The sequence below is a fragment of the Thamnophis elegans genome, chromosome 1 (genome assembly GCF_009769535.1).
Source record: "Thamnophis elegans isolate rThaEle1 chromosome 1, rThaEle1.pri, whole genome shotgun sequence".
Classification (NCBI taxonomy): Eukaryota; Metazoa; Chordata; class Lepidosauria; order Squamata; family Colubridae; genus Thamnophis; species Thamnophis elegans.
In genome coordinates, this window is record NC_045541.1 from 152,759,351 (window position 1) to 152,776,308 (window position 16,958).

The 16,958-nt window shown below is 37.5% G+C and overlaps 1 protein-coding gene across 1 annotated transcript in view; it reads left to right on the forward strand.

The window, feature by feature from the left end:
* The first annotated feature begins 6,591 nt into the window (after positions 1–6,591).
* Positions 6,592–16,958, forward strand: part of ESR2 (estrogen receptor 2) — a 53,538-nt gene continuing 43,171 nt past the window's right edge. The window contains 2 exon segments of the mRNA XM_032237414.1: positions 6,592–6,618; positions 13,245–13,738. Coding sequence (XP_032093305.1) covers positions 13,305–13,738 — 434 coding nt within the window. The 5' untranslated portion in view covers positions 6,592–6,618; positions 13,245–13,304.

A 16,958-nucleotide genomic window follows, 5' to 3' on the forward strand; every position in this document is an offset into this window, starting at 1 on the left:
TGAGGTTATATGATAATATTTTGGGGATCTTCTGACAAGCAAAATGAATGGTAAAGTCAGATTCACTTAATAGCTGTTATTAATAATTGTTATTCCAGTGATTCACTTAATAACTGTGGAAAGAAAAATCATAAAATGGGGCAAAACTCACTTAACAATTGACTTGCTTAGCAACAGAATTTTTGGGCTCAATTGTGGTCATAAATCTAGGACTAGGTGTATCACAAATAACAAGAACTGCCTGTATTACATCTTTCTAAAACAAAGCTAGCTTAAATCAGATTATACTAATCTATTCAATACCTGTTTCAAAAGGTTCTCGGGGAATTCCTTACTCATATAATGCAGGAGTCATATTCAGACATTAAAGATTTAGAGAATATTTTAGTGCTTGAGATATTCTTGCTTGCTTCTCCTGGTGATATCACTTCAATGACCTCTTATTCTCAGATATCAACAATATCCAAAGCAGAATCAGTTTCCTTCTGGCTTCAATGTGACCAGGGCCTGTGTTGTTAAGTGTTTGGGGATAGTTGTAGGCACAAAAATATATCTACTGGACATTTTAGTACTTCATAGAGCCTGTAGGTGCTAATGAAGTTGATTGAACGCTAATAGCCAAATTGGACTATGACTGCAGCATTATGTGGTATAATATCCAGAAGCTCAATTGCTTCTTCAATATTTCATTAAACCAGTGAACTGGTCAAGACAAGTATGCAAATCTAAGGTATGTCTACAGGTGGCAGCAATGAGGGTTTTGATGACAGAAGACAAGTATAATAGGTATGCATATGTTCACCCATACAAATCATAGCTCACTTTCAGATGTCAAACCTTTACTTTAAAATGTGCTTTATTTTGAATCCAAGATGAAAGCTTCACTCTCCTTAAATTTGTGATATCTGTGATGGTGACAATTCAGCACAATCAATGATTGGAAAGTGTAAACTTTTTCTATTAACCACCACTTTTAGGAGCCAATATCCATTTCTTCCTTCAGGCATGTCAACGGAGGCATAGGGAGAGTGGGTGAGAACAGCTCTCTCCTGTTTTGGCAAGTGTCCATGAGAGATAGTGAGCTTTTCCTCACTACATATCGCACGTATTCAACTTTACACCTGTTCTGCAGGAGAGGATAATGAGCAGAGACAGGTCAAGAAGGGATTCATAGGCCTTTTGACAACTTCAGGAGTTCCGAAGGGACTCCAAGAGGCTGTTTAACTGGTGCAGAGAAGAAGAGTTGAAGCAGCCTGCTAAAAAAAGAAAACCACAAACAGACAAATATAGATGATGAAATCTTCCTAAGGAAGGATTGTGGATTTTTTATTCTCCTGGAAGAAATGTAGTGAAATTATTGTCCAGTTTCTCTGCCCGCATCTGGGGCATCTTAAGGTATTTTTTTCCCTTTCTGTTTTGCTGTTTCTGTTGAAGTAGGGTGGTGTGTGTGCTTCTTTGTGGAAAAGTTATTTGTGTGTGAGAGACTAGTAGATATGTATAGATGAGGGAATTGATTAATTTTGCAAGCAATTTACTTAGTAGTTTTGAATTGAGGCAGTGCTAGCTTATCAGTTAGTGACTTCTTGCACTTATATATTGTATATTCACATACATATAGCCCTACACTGTATAACTGTGCACACATTCATGAAATTGAAGTATTGGATTGGTGGACCTCACACACAAGTTTTGTTTCTGTTCATCATTTTCCTTTTTGTCTACTTTTTAAATGTTTCACTATGTGGGCCATCTTAAATTCACAGTTTTGTGAAAAATGCATCTTTCTGATGAACCAAAACAGAGGGAGAAAATATAACCAGTGGGAAATAATGCATTTTTTATTCTTAAAAATGACTTCTGATGATTGGCAAAGGACTTTGGGGATCAATACTATAAATGTCTGTGGAGATCCCAGATATCCATGCCAGATGGGATGCATTTTGGGCATCGATCTATTTTGGCAATGTTAGTTTCCTTTAAAACAAATCTCCTTTAAAGAACATATTTTGAAGTTAATGTCAACATTTCTTCTCATATAACACTGCCTTATAATATCAGTCATGAATTCCTGTCTCTTTGCACTACTTTGCAGTTTTTAACATGTTAGTGTTAAGGCAAAAAACTCCTTGTGAATAGATAATAATCAAAACGTGCTTTAAGGATCAGTAGAACCACAAATTGACACTCGGTGCATTGGTATCACCGAGATCTCCATTGTTGGTGTATTCTGCTGGCACAAAGTACCCCTCTCCAACCATAAGGCCCCCAGACAGTTCTACATTATTTTATGCAGATTGTTTTATTGATGAAAGTTTGATGAGATAGATATTGTCTTTTTTCTGTGAATTACTTGGGGCTCGGGACATGGAACAGTATATAAATAAAATAAATAAATAACATGATGACTTTATAAAATTATTTTACACCCAAAGGCAACAGAAGAAAAGCAGGAAATATCAGGAAGAAAATGTGAATTATACATCAATTTTACGTGCTTTGGCTTAGTTGAAATGCTAACAAGTAGCAACTAAACAAATGTTCCTTCATGCTGCTTTGGATTTACAAGGTGTTCACACGATCTGTGAAACATCTGCAAAATCTCAATGTCTTGATTCAATCTTACTGTAACAAATGTAATTTTTCGTCACTTGTTTTTTTAAAACTTTTTTTATCTCATTTAGGAACAACCAACATATTATTATGAAAGTAAGAGGCCTTAAAATAGATTTTCCAGATCATTCATTCAGATACCATCAATTTCCTGTTTGTGTATGGATGTATTTTGTATTTATCCCAGTTTAATTATTTGTCTGTCAATCTCTCTGACCATGACATCTGCATCAATTCTGTATTTGATCTGAAAATAGTTCATATCTTGGCAATGGGAGAACAAAATAGAATAATTAGAAACACAGAATAGCACCATGAAAATCATGTAAAAACCCACTTTCAAAGTTTGTGGAGATATTACATGAAATCTTATATTGGATATTATTGTTCTTTTATTTTAATTAAATTCATCCCTTTACCTTACTTTTCTTATGAGAAAAACTGAAGTCAATATAATTTTAGCCATGGCACAGTTTTATTATTCAGTATCAGTTTTATTATATAAGTTACATATTTAAAAAGTAATATGATTAATTGCATTTTCTTTTTTCAAAAAGAGCGAAATCAAATGCTCTCCGAGTATCGGGCAAGCTCATGGAACGGATATTTTTCTGTCTTCCTCTGGCAATCTTACTCTCTTACTAAAAAATCTCTTCAATGATTGGAAGCCTAGCAAACACTGTATATTGTGTCTTATAGCAACTGCAGTGTAAAGGTGACACCACTCCACATTAAATTGACAAAATCTACTCCGATTTTGATGGCTTTTCTTTCTATTGCAGCTCTCTAAAATGCAACTTATAATATTTAGCATATTCATCAACTCTCTTAATGTATGGATTCTATATCTAAAAATCTTGCTTAGATAATTTCTCCCTTAATGTTTGCTTTCATGTTCATTCTACATACAAGTTCCTATTTATTTGGATATTTTAATTAACTGTTTTTTAAAAAAACTGACTGAAACAGCCAGATGTTTTCCTTCATTGCTGTTTCTTAGCTGTTAAACAGATTTTGCTCTCTTTTTCTTAGCAGCTTCTTTTCTTTTGCATCCAACTGTATTTATATATGAATTTTTAACAAGGCTTATCTTTTTAAAGTATCAACGAATGCTGATTTAGGCAATTGAAAAATATCTTTGTTTAGCCTGAGCCTATATTCTATTTTACTATTTCATTTAAAATTATTTTTCTCATTTCATAGTTGGATTGACTGTATTTCCATATAAACAGAAACAATATATTCAAATTAATGGGGAATTTTAAATTATATAAAACTATATCAAGTATAACAAATCAGTAAATCAATAAAGCTGATAACATTAAGTATTGTTGTTAAGAAATTAAAATATTGTTTTTTATTTGTCAGTAAAAGCTGAGAAACATTATCCAACTCAATCAGAATTTATGCTGTAATATTGTCTAATCATATGAATTTCATCTTGTAAATTTATATCATACACAATTGCTATAATTACATTACAATTAAACATAGTTGTTCTATAATCTGTAACATCCACTTTTGTCACTATTCATTTTATATATTGCAATTTTTGGACTTATGTGGCTAATATGGCTGATATGAAAAATTAATTAAACTGAATTAAACATTGTTGAGCTGTTTTATTCTGAGATTAAGGAAAGGAATGAATTGCAACAATGCATGTGCTGCAAATGTAATGTAACAGTTCTAAGTTGCTTCTCTCGATTAGTTTCCACCCATTGCTTCTTGTTCTGCCCTCAGGTGCTTTGGAGAATAGTTTGATTCCCTCTTCTTTGTGGTAACTCCGGAGATATTGGAACACTGCTATCATGTCTCCCCTAGTCCTTCTTTTCATTAAACTAGACATATCCGGTTCCTGCTACTGTTCCTCATATGCTTTAGCCTCCAGTCCCCTAATCATCTTTGTTGCTCTTCTCTGCACTCTTCTAGAGTCTCCACATCTTTTTTACATCGTGGCGACCAAAACTGTATGCAGTATTCCAAGTGTGGCCTTACCAAGGCATTATAAAGTGGTATTAACACTTAACGTGATCTTGATTCTATCCCTCTGTTTATGCAGCCTAGAACTGTGTTGGCTTTTTTGGCAGCTGCTGCACACTGCTGGCTCATATTTAAATGGTTGTCCACTAGGATTCCAAGATCCCTCTCACAGTTACTACTATTGAGCAAGGTACCACCTATACTGTACCTTGCATTTTGTTTTTCTTGCCTAAATGTCTTACTTTTTTCACCATTGAATTTCATTTGTTAGATAGTGCCCAATGTTCAAGTTTGTCAAGATCCTTCTGTATCTTAAGCCTATCTTCCGGAGTGTTGGCTATTCCTGCCATCTTGGTGTCATCAGAAAATTTGATGAATTCCCCATTTATCCCCTCATCCAGATCATTGAGAAAGATATTGATGAGTACTGGGCCTAAAACAGAGCTTTGGGGTACTCCACTGCATACCTCCCTCCATGTAGATGTAGTTCCATTGAGGACTACATGTTGAGTGTGGTTGGTCAGCCAGTTACAAATCCATCTGGTGGTGATGCTGTCTAACCCACATTCTTCTACTTTATCTAGTAGTAGGTTATGGTCTACCTTATTAAATGCCTTACTGAAGTCCAAGTAAACTATATCGACGGCATTCCTCTGGTCTACTAATTTTGTCACTTTGTCAAAGAATGCAATAAAATTAGTCTGGCATGACCTTTTTTTGACAAATCCATATTGGCTTTTGGCTATTACTTTGTTTACTTCTAGGTGTTCGCTAATTCATTGCTTGATTATCTTTTCCAGAATCTTTCCTGGTATTGAGGTCAGGCTGACAGGTCTATAGTTTCCTGGATCTATTTTTTTTCCTTTTTTGAAGATGGGAACCACATCAGCTCTTTTCCAGTCCTCTGGCAGTTCCCCGGTGCTCCAGGATCTCTGAAAGATATAGTTCAGTGTTTCTGAGAGCTCTTCTGCCAGTTCCTTCAGAATCCTGGGGTGTAATCCATCCGGTCCCTGGTGATTTGAACTCGTCTAGGATAGACAGGTGCTCACTTACCATTTTCTTCCCTATTTCAACTTGTGTTCCTAATCTGACTTTTATGGTGCTGTTTTTGGTAGGCTGGGCTATTTTTTCCCTTTGTGTAAAGATGGGATGATTTACTCAAAGTCACCCAGCTGGCTTCATGCCTAAGACAGGACTACAATTCAGTCTGGCTTTTAAGATCAGCTTAAAAGCCAGCAGTCAGGAATTATGCTGCACATTAGTACATAGTAGGTTACTTATGAAGCTTTGGAAAACATAGTCAGGTGCTGGAGAAGACTCTTGAAAATATCATGGATAATCTTGAAAACAAACAAATGGATTATACAATAAAGCAATCCATACTTCTCATTTGAGGCATCCATAACTAGGCTCAAATTATCATATTTTGGATACTTTGTATGAAGATCTAACTCTCTTGAGAATTCTATAGAAAAAGTAGATGAGAACCAAGACTATAGTGCATGGATTTGGTATTAGCAGTGGGTGCATTGTTGGAAAAAATTAAATTTGAAGGGCTACAATGAGAACATCTATTATTCTGGAAAAGGTCAATCTATGAAGTCACTAAAAGGTGACACTGACTTGATAGCACATGATCAATTAATCAATAGGAGGTCCAGCTGAATTAAGACCAACATGTACTTTTGTACTATTTATTTTATTAAAGGTATATCTCATTGCATGTTTAAGATCATTATCTGCTGTTGTAGACTCAAATCAAAGTGGAATTTTGCTGTTTTGTGATTAATCTGGATTAGGCCACTGTGTGCTTAACTGAAAAACAAACAAACATGCAAGATGGAATATGGCATATAGAGAAATGCTGGGGAAAGAAATGAAGACAGATAAATGGGGGGAAAGCATTGAGGTACAAACATACAATTAGACTTAATTTACAGGCACATGAGTTGATTAACCATTGTATTTTCTTTTGTTTTAGAACCTCTTTTAAGATGTATTTTATTCTCAGAAGATGCTGTCTAGGTAAGCTAAACTCTTTTAACGGGAATCTGATTTTGGGAACAATCCAGGTTTATGTTTTTGAACAGCTTCCTGCTATCTAGAGTCCTTCAGCTGTAGTGGAATTATAGTTCTGCCAACTTGATCAACAAATATCTTTTCGTAGGATGATTCAAGAAAGATGGAGAAACATCAGTATTTCTCTCAAATGTACCCAATGGCTGATTAATTATACTATGTGTCCTGGACAAAATTGCAATGATTTGACCAGAGGTTGGCACAGTTGGCCTTACAAAATTCTTTTTTAAATTTGTAGAAACTGAATTGACAATTTCTTCCAATTGTTCCTTCAAAAGAACTAATTCTACAGACTTTCCTTACGGGTGGGATTTGTTCTTAAGAGATGACAAAGAGAAATTAAACACTTGAAATACCTTAAAGTTTCTAAGGACATATATCAGTAATATTCATCTCTACAACATTTATCATAATAGGGATTAAATCATCTATTATAGACTGAGCAAAGACCAAAATAAAGATATTTGATTTGAATTTAAATCATCTATTTATAGCAACATGCCAACATTAGAAATAATGTTCACTCTGGGCTACAGTAATCCTAACTGGAGACGGCTGAGGGTTGGGTGATACGACAAGCTGAGGGTCAATCTTGATCCCCCGCTAATTCTGGGGATATTCCATCTCTGACAGAATTGGGGCTCCCTGTGCAAAAACAGGTTCATTTTTCAAAGTCTTTTGGACTCATAGCCAGAAGGCTCTCTTTTATAAAAAGAATGACTCTCTTTTATAAAACGTGAGTCATTATTTAATAATACTATTTTAAAATACCATCCTGAAAAAATCAGGATAACTTTTTCTTACAACAAATGATAGTGTTACTGAGCATGATCAGATGTTACAATAGAGCACCATATTACATTTATCTATCTGATTAGCTGAGATTTGAGATAATAAACATAATCAAGCTGGGGATAAATCTGAGGTAGAGTTGGGGAAAAAAGAACATATCCTTTCTGAGAACAATTACAATCTGACCATTAAAAAATCCAACATATAAGTGCACAGTACTTCTTTGCTCATTGGGAACTAAACTTAGCGGAAACAATATTATAATATAAAACAATTTTAATACTTGATTAAATCTTCAGCCATAATGATCTCAAAGTAACTAAACTAAACTATACTAAACTAAACCAAACCAAACCTCTAAACTAAACTGATATTCAAATTACTTGAGTAAGACATCTAGATGATCCTTTGTATATAGCAAAATATTTTTGCTAGATATCCTACTAGGTCACTTTTTTATAGCAATAGCAATAGCAGTTAGACTTATATACCACTTCATAGGGCTTTCAGCCCTCTCTAAGCAGTTTACAGAGTCAGCATATTTCCCCCAACAACAATCCGGGTCCTCATTTTACCCACCTCGGAAGGATGGAAGGCCGAGTCAAACCCTGAGCCGGTGAGATTTGAACAGCCGAACTGCAGAACTGCAGTCAGCTGAAGTAGCCTGCAGTGCTGCATTTAACCACTGCGCCACCTCGGCTCATTTAACATTATGTGTATTAAGCTTATGGGCACTTTATTTTGGCTATCCTAATAGGATAGCCAAATAAGATTTGGAGCCCTAGTTGTTCTGCAAACACAAGGGTAATCTGTAAAAGTTCACATGCTAGAGTTTCCAGAGCCCCTTGCGCTAGAAACATGTTGGCTTCTTCTTTTGATTGACTAAGAAAATCAATGTCTTTGATATTATGAAATTGCAAAGTAATTAGTTCCTTTGGCATGACAGGCCAAAGTTATTAGGAAAACTGAATATGTTTTTTGCTGGACAAAGAGAAACCAAATATTTGTTGCAAGTCACCAAATGTGTTGCTTTGGTGTTTTGCCTGGAAAATAATGGAAATAGGAGTGGGGGAGAGATTTCTCTGCATTTAAGGGTTATTCTGTTATTTCTTGGTTGCCCTGTATTGATTTAAAAATTAATCAGCTAGAAAGAAAATAACCAAAGGCTAGATTCTACAAAACCACCTGGGAAATTTCTATGATATGTTTACCTGCATATCTCTATTTTTTCCCCTCTGTTTAGGAAGTAAAACCTTCTATGGTACTCACAATGCATAAAAACCTCAATCTGGAAATTCTAGTCCAGAAATTAACACGTTTTACAAGAGGACTTGTATAGGCTAACCTTTCTAACTAATTGCCCTCCAAGTATGTTCAACCAATCCCAGAGAATGTTAGGATTTGTGGACTTTAACCCAGATTTCCCCTTAAAGCTCACAAGGTTGAGGAAACCCTAGTGCATGTGATCTTAGTGTTGGGTAGTCAGTGCTTTATTCAGAGCTTTTCCAGCAGAAGGCAACAGAAGCCTGTTCTGCCTCAATGGATCCACAATCTGTCTCCCCAGCTCTGCAAAAGTTTAAGACTGCAAAAATGAGGTTAAGGGCTTATAAACAGTCCATTCAGCATCTTAAAACTCATCATCTCTCTGGTCTTCAAGCCTGTTTAAAGTGTCAATTGGATTTAGCTCCCTGCTGAGGCAACATCCTCTTATAGAAGTGACGATGAAATGAAAATTGGGGAAATATGCTGGCAACAAATGTTTATGAATCAACAGATTGCCAGAATAACGGATAGAATTCAAACTGAAGGAAACAGTTTCACCTCTAATGTTGGAATGATCAGATGAGATGTTAGACTGGTGACATAAAAGGATAAGCCTCTGCTGCCTGCAATAGTGTTTTCTCCTAGCAAAGTGGAGTTTTATTATTTTGTACCAACAAGACAGTCTGTCTTTAGCAACTATGAGATGGACGCTCTTTTAGCTGTCCTAATTATTTAGACTGAAGCCAATTCCTAGTTTGTGGAGGCTGTAGGCTCTCCATGGCACATTGTCACAGATGGCCATCTACTTGACACACAATGCGGATGGGCTAACAATAATAAATAAGCAACAATTAAAAAACAATTTAAAAGCCAACAAACTCAGAGCAATTCAAAAACATACCACCCATATCCAGACAGGCTAACTAAACACTTTGACTCAATCCTCAGGGAAAGGGCCAGCTCTTCGGTGCTTTACAAAAAGCCAGGAAAGTCAGGGTCATCCAAATCTCAGGAATTGTGCTGATACTGTTCCATAGGATCAGTGCCCGATATAGAAGGCATATTCCTGGGTATCATTAGATGTCATGACTTACTAGAAGGAATCTGGAAGATACCCATATGGCTACAATTAGTGGATAAGCAGAGATGACTGGAGATGTGGTCCTACAGATCTGGCCCTTTGCAATGAAGGAATTTTGTAGGCTTCAATGACTGAGGATGTGCAGGAGAATACTATTATCTATGCTACTCAAAGCCTCTATCACATATTTCATTTAACTTTTCGGACTGAGGGACTAGGAAGCTTTAAATATTGTAAGTTGGCACGTTATCTCCATAGTTCTTGTTTACTCTGAGTCCCTGGCCACTTCTATTCTCCCTTCCATCTGAATATCTCAGTTAATGGCATGACCCTTACTCCTTTCCATTTCTGGCTGAGCAACGTACTGCATTATCTTCCTTCTCTGTGCCTCTAGGACTGACTCCAAGAGATAAGCAGGAAAGGGGCTCAAAGCCATTTAAAAAGTCAAATATTGATGGACAGAGTAAGAATTGAAATATTTTTAAACAATAGAATGGGGTGTTGGTGATAGTGGTGGGAATGAGAAGAAGCCAGTGTTAGTGTCAGGTCTACCACCTTCAGCTTGGCATTCTGCCATCATTGGGGAAGGGAGGGGGGAACAAAGGGGCAATAAAGTTGCATACCTTTATGATGGGAAATTGGGAGGAGGACAGACAGTTGAGGAAAAAACAGAGTGTTTTGGAATCCGGTTCATGCTGGCATGCTGATCAAGGAGAGTGGAATTTCACCAGCCCAAACACCTCAGTGTTTTCCAAAACTTCTTGGCAGTGTCAGATTGGGTACACACTGATGGACCGTGGGGGAGGGCTAGGAGAAACCAGGAGTTAATTCTGTATTGGTGTATGGAACCTTTAGATGACGCTTGACTTTACTGCAACAGACATCTCTTAGTAAAATTGCTTTTTCACTTCAACCAAATGGAGTCAAGAGTTTTACTTCCCTGGGAGATAGACTGAGGCAGGTCTGACAGTAGTTTTCAATTAGGTCCCAGTTTAGTTTCTGATCCCTAATCATAGAAGATTTGTATTCCAAACTCCAGATAGAAGATTTGTATTCTGAACTTCAGAAGTGGTGGTCTCAAGGCAGCTTCCAAATTATATGAAAACTATTCTATTTATATAATTTACTACACCTCTTTGAAGAATAACAAGGTGGCATACTATTTATATACAGTGCAAATAAACCAATACACATATAAAGTAAACACTTTCTGGCAACCAGTGGTGGGGTCGGCAGCCACTATTGTTGGTTCGCTCATGATGTGCTGCATGCACGGGCTTGATGCATGCTGTGTGTACATGCACAGTACAATAAAATTGCTTTGTGCATGCGCAGAAGCCAAAACAAGATGGTGCCACCTATGGTGCCACTGGGAGAACTGGTTTGGTGTGGCAGGCCTGAGTCACTGCCAGTTCCAGTGACCCATGTTGCCAAGCTACTACTGGTTTGGCTGAAACGAACGGTAGGAACCCACCACTGCTGGTAACCCTCATATCTACTGGAGGAAAAACCCAGAAGATGTTGTAGTAGGCAGAAGATATTCTGTGGTAGACTCTGTCTTTCGTATGTGTAGCCCTGAGCTACATTTATTGTCTTCTATGAAAATATATTCCTTTAGAACCATTGGTGGGTTGCAGGCAGTACACCCTCGTATGGGCATACCTGCCAGGAGCACCGGGTACCATTCTGGTATGGTGCTCTGGAGGGCCCACCCGCCTGCCCACTCTCCTTACCTGTATTGAGCTCTTTGGTGCTTCCGCACATATGCACAGAGCGTACAGTGCCTGCGCGATGCTCCATCAAGCACCTGGAGCATCACAGAGGCATTGCAGGAGGTAAGGCTGCATGCTTGCATTGTGCATGTGCTGTGCGCATTCATGTGGTGGACGCTGGGCCCCGTTGCACCGTACTGGTTACAATGGGATCCAGAACCCATCACTGCTTACTGTAGAACCCACATCAAGTGCTGCAACCTGCTGGGTTCCTTTGCAGTTCCCTTCCCCCAGGTCCCTAGTCAGCATGCCAAGGAAGTATAGCAATAAATTAGCAGGCCTTGTGATTTTAAAATGCACCTCCCCCCCACCCAATATATTAACAGAACCTCGCCAGAAAGCAAGTTTAAAATGGGGTAAAACACCCACTTGGTGCCATCATGGCCTTATTGTCAGACCTCTTGTTACTTGTAATCCCATGAGCAAAAATAAGTTGTTGATGATGACATTATATAGTCTGGAGCTTTGAAAGCAGGAGTTAATGATTGTTTTGAACTGTGATCAATACTTAAAAAATACAGGGAAATTATACTTTCTGCCAGTTCTAGTAAGTAACACAAGCAAAATCTATAGGTGCTGTTAGGGATTGCTGTGGGGATTATATGCTCTGTTTCAACTGTAGTAACCTACTACTTTCAAGTGTAATCACGGCCACTGTCCCGTTTTTGGCATTAGAGTATAATTTAACTGCCAGTTGGGTTGACTTTTGTAACTTGTATGTGAAGTGAAAATGGCAGCTTGCCCTTCACCTCAGGTAGAAAAAGGATTAAGGGTTGGACAAGCATTGCAATCATGCAACCCTCAGTTTTTTGCGCCTGGAATGACCATGGTAGGGTATTTCTGCCCTGGAAATTTGCAGCATGGTTCTACCAATGGTAGGATGAATCTTGGATGAACATATATCATTTCTTTGTGGCATAATATCTGCACTGACATATTTGAGTGCTCACAGTAAAACTTGTCCCCTTCCTCAGATTAACAGTATTAGTCACTATTACTAGATTATTTTGATTGGAGATGAACAACCATTGGAAGTCTGGAAGTCTCACTTCCTTTTAGAAGGGCAAAAGTCAACAGTTGGTGAAGCCATGATCTAAATTCAGCTGGGTCATATCATGCAGACATGTAGGCAGAGCAAAAGTTTTCTTATTTTTCGCTAATGAGTTTTGGGCTGGAAAGTCCTGGGCTGTATTTCTTTCTTGAATCTAATATTGCTATTGATGCTGTCGTTTTTGTGTGCTTCTTGCCTCAAATTAGGGGGAAACCATACTGCTGAGTTTTGTCTAAGTTTTGCCTTTAAAGACCCTTTAAAACCTGGTTCTGGATCCTCAAGTCACCCACCTCTGCTTTAGATGAATGAGAGATTTCAAGATTTCACCTTTCCCATCCACACGCAGCAGAACTCTTGGTTCTCATAGGATCACCATGTTTATGTTTGATTAGGACTGTTTCTGTACTCATTGGTCTGATAAACCAGTGGTCTCCAACCTTGGCAACTTTAAGACCTGTGGACTTCAACTCCCAGAGTTCCTCAGCCAGACCACTGTGATAAACTGCTTGCTGTTCATATCGTTGCCCCAGTTGTGCACAGCCAGGAAGTGAGAGTGAGGAAGGGGAGATTTTCTTTTTAAAAATGTATTTTATGTATCTTTACTGTTTTCCAGATTAAATGTTGGGGGATGACTGATTAAGAAAGCGACATTTGGCATCCATCTCACTCCAGCATGTCCCTCTGTGCATCGTCTCACAAGGAATGTTCTCATTTGCCACCAATTCAAGATCTCGGATGTAGTAAAAAAGAAGCCAAAAGTGCCATCTCTGAACAGAGCTCCCCCATCCCTTTCAGCTGCAGCCAGGCTGCTCTGACTGTGGAACACAGCCCGATCTACATTCCATCCTGTTACATGGAGAACAGACCTGACTACTCAGCCATGGCTTTCTACAGCCCTTCGATGATGAATTATAACATTCCGGCCAATTTCAGCGATTCAGAAAATGCCACTTTAAGGCAGACGGCGAGTCCGAGCATGATGTGGTCCAGTTCTGGCCACATCTCTCCTCTGACAGTGCACTGTCAATCATCGGTTTTATACACGGAGCAACCAAAAAGCCCTTGGTGTGAAGCCCGACCTGTGGATCATGTCTTGCCTATTCACAGGTAATTTTTAAAAAAACGTTATTTATCTAGTGCTAAATATTCAGTCCAGTGTAGAAACCGGGTCCAAAATGCCTAGGCAAAAGATCTGAATAATTGTAGTTAAATATAGATCATGGGGTGAAGAAACAGAGTTATTTCTAAAAGATGATAAGCCTTTTCCCTTCCTTGGTATCTGTTTGATAGCAGCTTGAAAGGCCCACGGATTTAAATGAGGAAAATAGCACGAATTATTTCCTGATCAAATTATTCTTTCCTCTAACTTCAATTTGCCTTCAAAGTTGGGAAAGCCAATCAGAGATACCTCATGGATATCTATTTTGCCTCTCTGCTTTGAAATAATTAAAAAAATAGAACTTCTTAATATTTATCCATGTTCTTAAGTAAATCTTATTTAAATGAGACTATAGGAACTCAGTTCAGTCACAGGTTTAAATATTGGAAGTCAGAGCTGAGATGAAACTTGAACTTTCAGACATTTGGCTTGACATTTAGGGGATGATGTAAGAGAACAGAAATCTTGGGAAAGGGCAATAAATATATTCAGAAGAGGACTATTTTTAAAAATACTACTGAGTTTTTGATAATGCAAAATTGTATCTATCTACATAGTATTTGTGATGTATGCTAGCAATAGAGTTCAATTTGATTATTTCTCATTTCAAGGGTGGTTTTTTTTTCTTTTAGGAAAAAAGGAGCTATATTTATTAAATAATTTACTTTCTTATCCTGTACTTGAAGAATTATTTTTCTGGACCATTTGTTTTCTCCCATATGTATTGGGTGGAATTAGCATATGACAGACTCTCAGTATAATTGGAGTAGAGGAACCTCAAATAAATCCTGCATTTTGATCCTACAGTGATCAACTTGGAGACTAGGGAAAGTATATAAATAAGATGTGAACACTGTACCTTTCTCTTTTCCTCAGAAATTGGCATGCATAGGGCTGATGCTGGAGAAAATATATAACTATCAGGGCTAGTAGTCACTGATGGTTTTCTATCCTTCATTAATTTGTCTAATCCCATGATAAAAATCTCCATCTAATTTACTAGAGATGCACCAAGCATTTTGTATTAATTTTGCATTTTGAAGTTAGAAGTTTTAAATGCCCAAGCTTTGTGTTCTAGCCATTCTGGACATGTTTCAACTTTGTAATAGCTTTACTTCAGATTGAAACAGGTGTTTTAAGCTTAAAGGGGAATTTTCCAACAACTGTGGAAGCTCTCAGAATTTGATTTCAAACCACCCCTATAATCAGAGGCATGTTAAGAATTCGTATCTATTGTGAATTTCCCATCATTCAGCTTTATTGTATAACTCTGTGCTTGGAAATAAGTTCGTTTTCATAGAAATCAAAATGGTTTTAGAGAACTCTGGGGTAGAAATCTTGTCAAGTATAGAAATTTAACTAGGTTAGTGGCTATGAAAGAAACTAAAGTCACTAGACAAAGGATGATAAGTTTTCTGGATAATATAGAATTTCTTCTTCAAGTAACATACAGTCTACTTGTTCAAGAACAGTTTACTAATAAAATGACTATGGGAAGATTCCTTGTGTAACAATTAGGAAACGGTGAAATACCTGAATGAAGATAGGATGAGGAGCCAAGCTGGTCTATTATTAGGCATATTGAAACACCTCCACCCCTGCCTGGAGGAAGACTGACTTCTTCCTTCTGAACTTTCTTTGTGTCAACCTGCTTTATTAGAAGATAATATTGTATGTACTCTGAACATGTTCTGTCCTTCTTAGCTGGCCTGACTTTGGATATGGAGAGGAAACCAGCACATCATGTGGATTAAAATAAGACTGGTAGTCCAGTCACCTTAGCAGCATGAGATGGGTGAAGGACATCAGTTTACCCTTTGCCTCAGCTAGCAAAATGGTTTTGACCATTCCTGAAAAGAAAAAGTATTTAGTCCAAGAACTTTGGACTAAATACTCTCTCTCACTATCATGCAAGACTGAGGCCAGCTATAAAATAATGGATAAGAACACCATGTATTGCTTTTGGGACTCCCAAAGGTGTTTTTCAGAGAGCAATTAGGCTTTCTTGCTTTTTGAAAAGCATCTTGGGACAACCATGACCTGGATGATTGAGAATCTGCATACAGATTTGGGGATTCTTTATTGAAAAGGGATAGGATAAAAATGAAGTAAGAGTAGAAATTTTGTGCTGTTGATGGGGCTAGTTTGGACTTCAGACAGTTTCAGGTCTGTCTCAGTCAGCTGCAACAAGCTGTCCTCCAGATGTCTTATTGCTGTCATCCCCAGATATCATGGGAGATAGTAATTAACACATCTGTAAGGAACAAGTTAGAGAAGGCTGCACGGGACGCTCTTTTAGTTCCTTGACAAGCCAGAGAATATATTTTATTGTGCAATGAAATCCTCCATTCCTTTTGAAGGGTAAGTGTAATGAGTGATTTCTCATCTTCAAAATGCTCTGCCTTTGAACACATTCTCTTTCACAGTTGCACTTCCCCTTCTGTTTCATTTTTGTGGTGCCGTCTTAATGCTGTGTTCATGACATCAATTTATTGCCATGGAAACAATGATTGTGGTATTGAAAATTCATGAATTGTAACTTAAATTAAAAGTTCAAAGATGGGAAGAATATGAACTACATGGAGCTGGCCCCTCCCTTTACTTGATTAAATGAGCATAGGGCATTTTATTTTATTTTTTTAATTTTTTTTTCCTAACGAAGGATTTTGTTTTCAAATGTGAAATATAAAACTCTGCTTCAGTTGGAAGATAATTTTTTAAAGGATACATGCTCTCTTAAGCTTCTCCTTTCTGAAACCCAGAGACATTTGCTACAATTCAGAAACCTACATTTATCTGGATGCTTATATGTGGCCTTCTGAATGTAGTGGCTTCTCTTCTGCTCATCTGCTCTTCAAATCCTTTTTGGATTTGCACATTGTCACTCATCACTGACAAGAAAGGTAGAAGGCTATCAAATCTCCTTTTACTCAAGAAAGAATAGAGGACACCTGATTTGTCTCTGAAGTAAAGACTGTAATACATATGTACTATGAAGTGTAAATGTAAGCATGGAAATTCTGGGATATGTGTGTGAATGAATTAAAGTCTGGCTAGCTAGAGCCATGTTTAACAAACTTAGCAATTTTAAGATGTGTGGACTTCAATTCCCAGAATTTCTCAGCCAGCATGGGGAAGGTGAAATTCACATGTTTTAAAGTTGCCAAA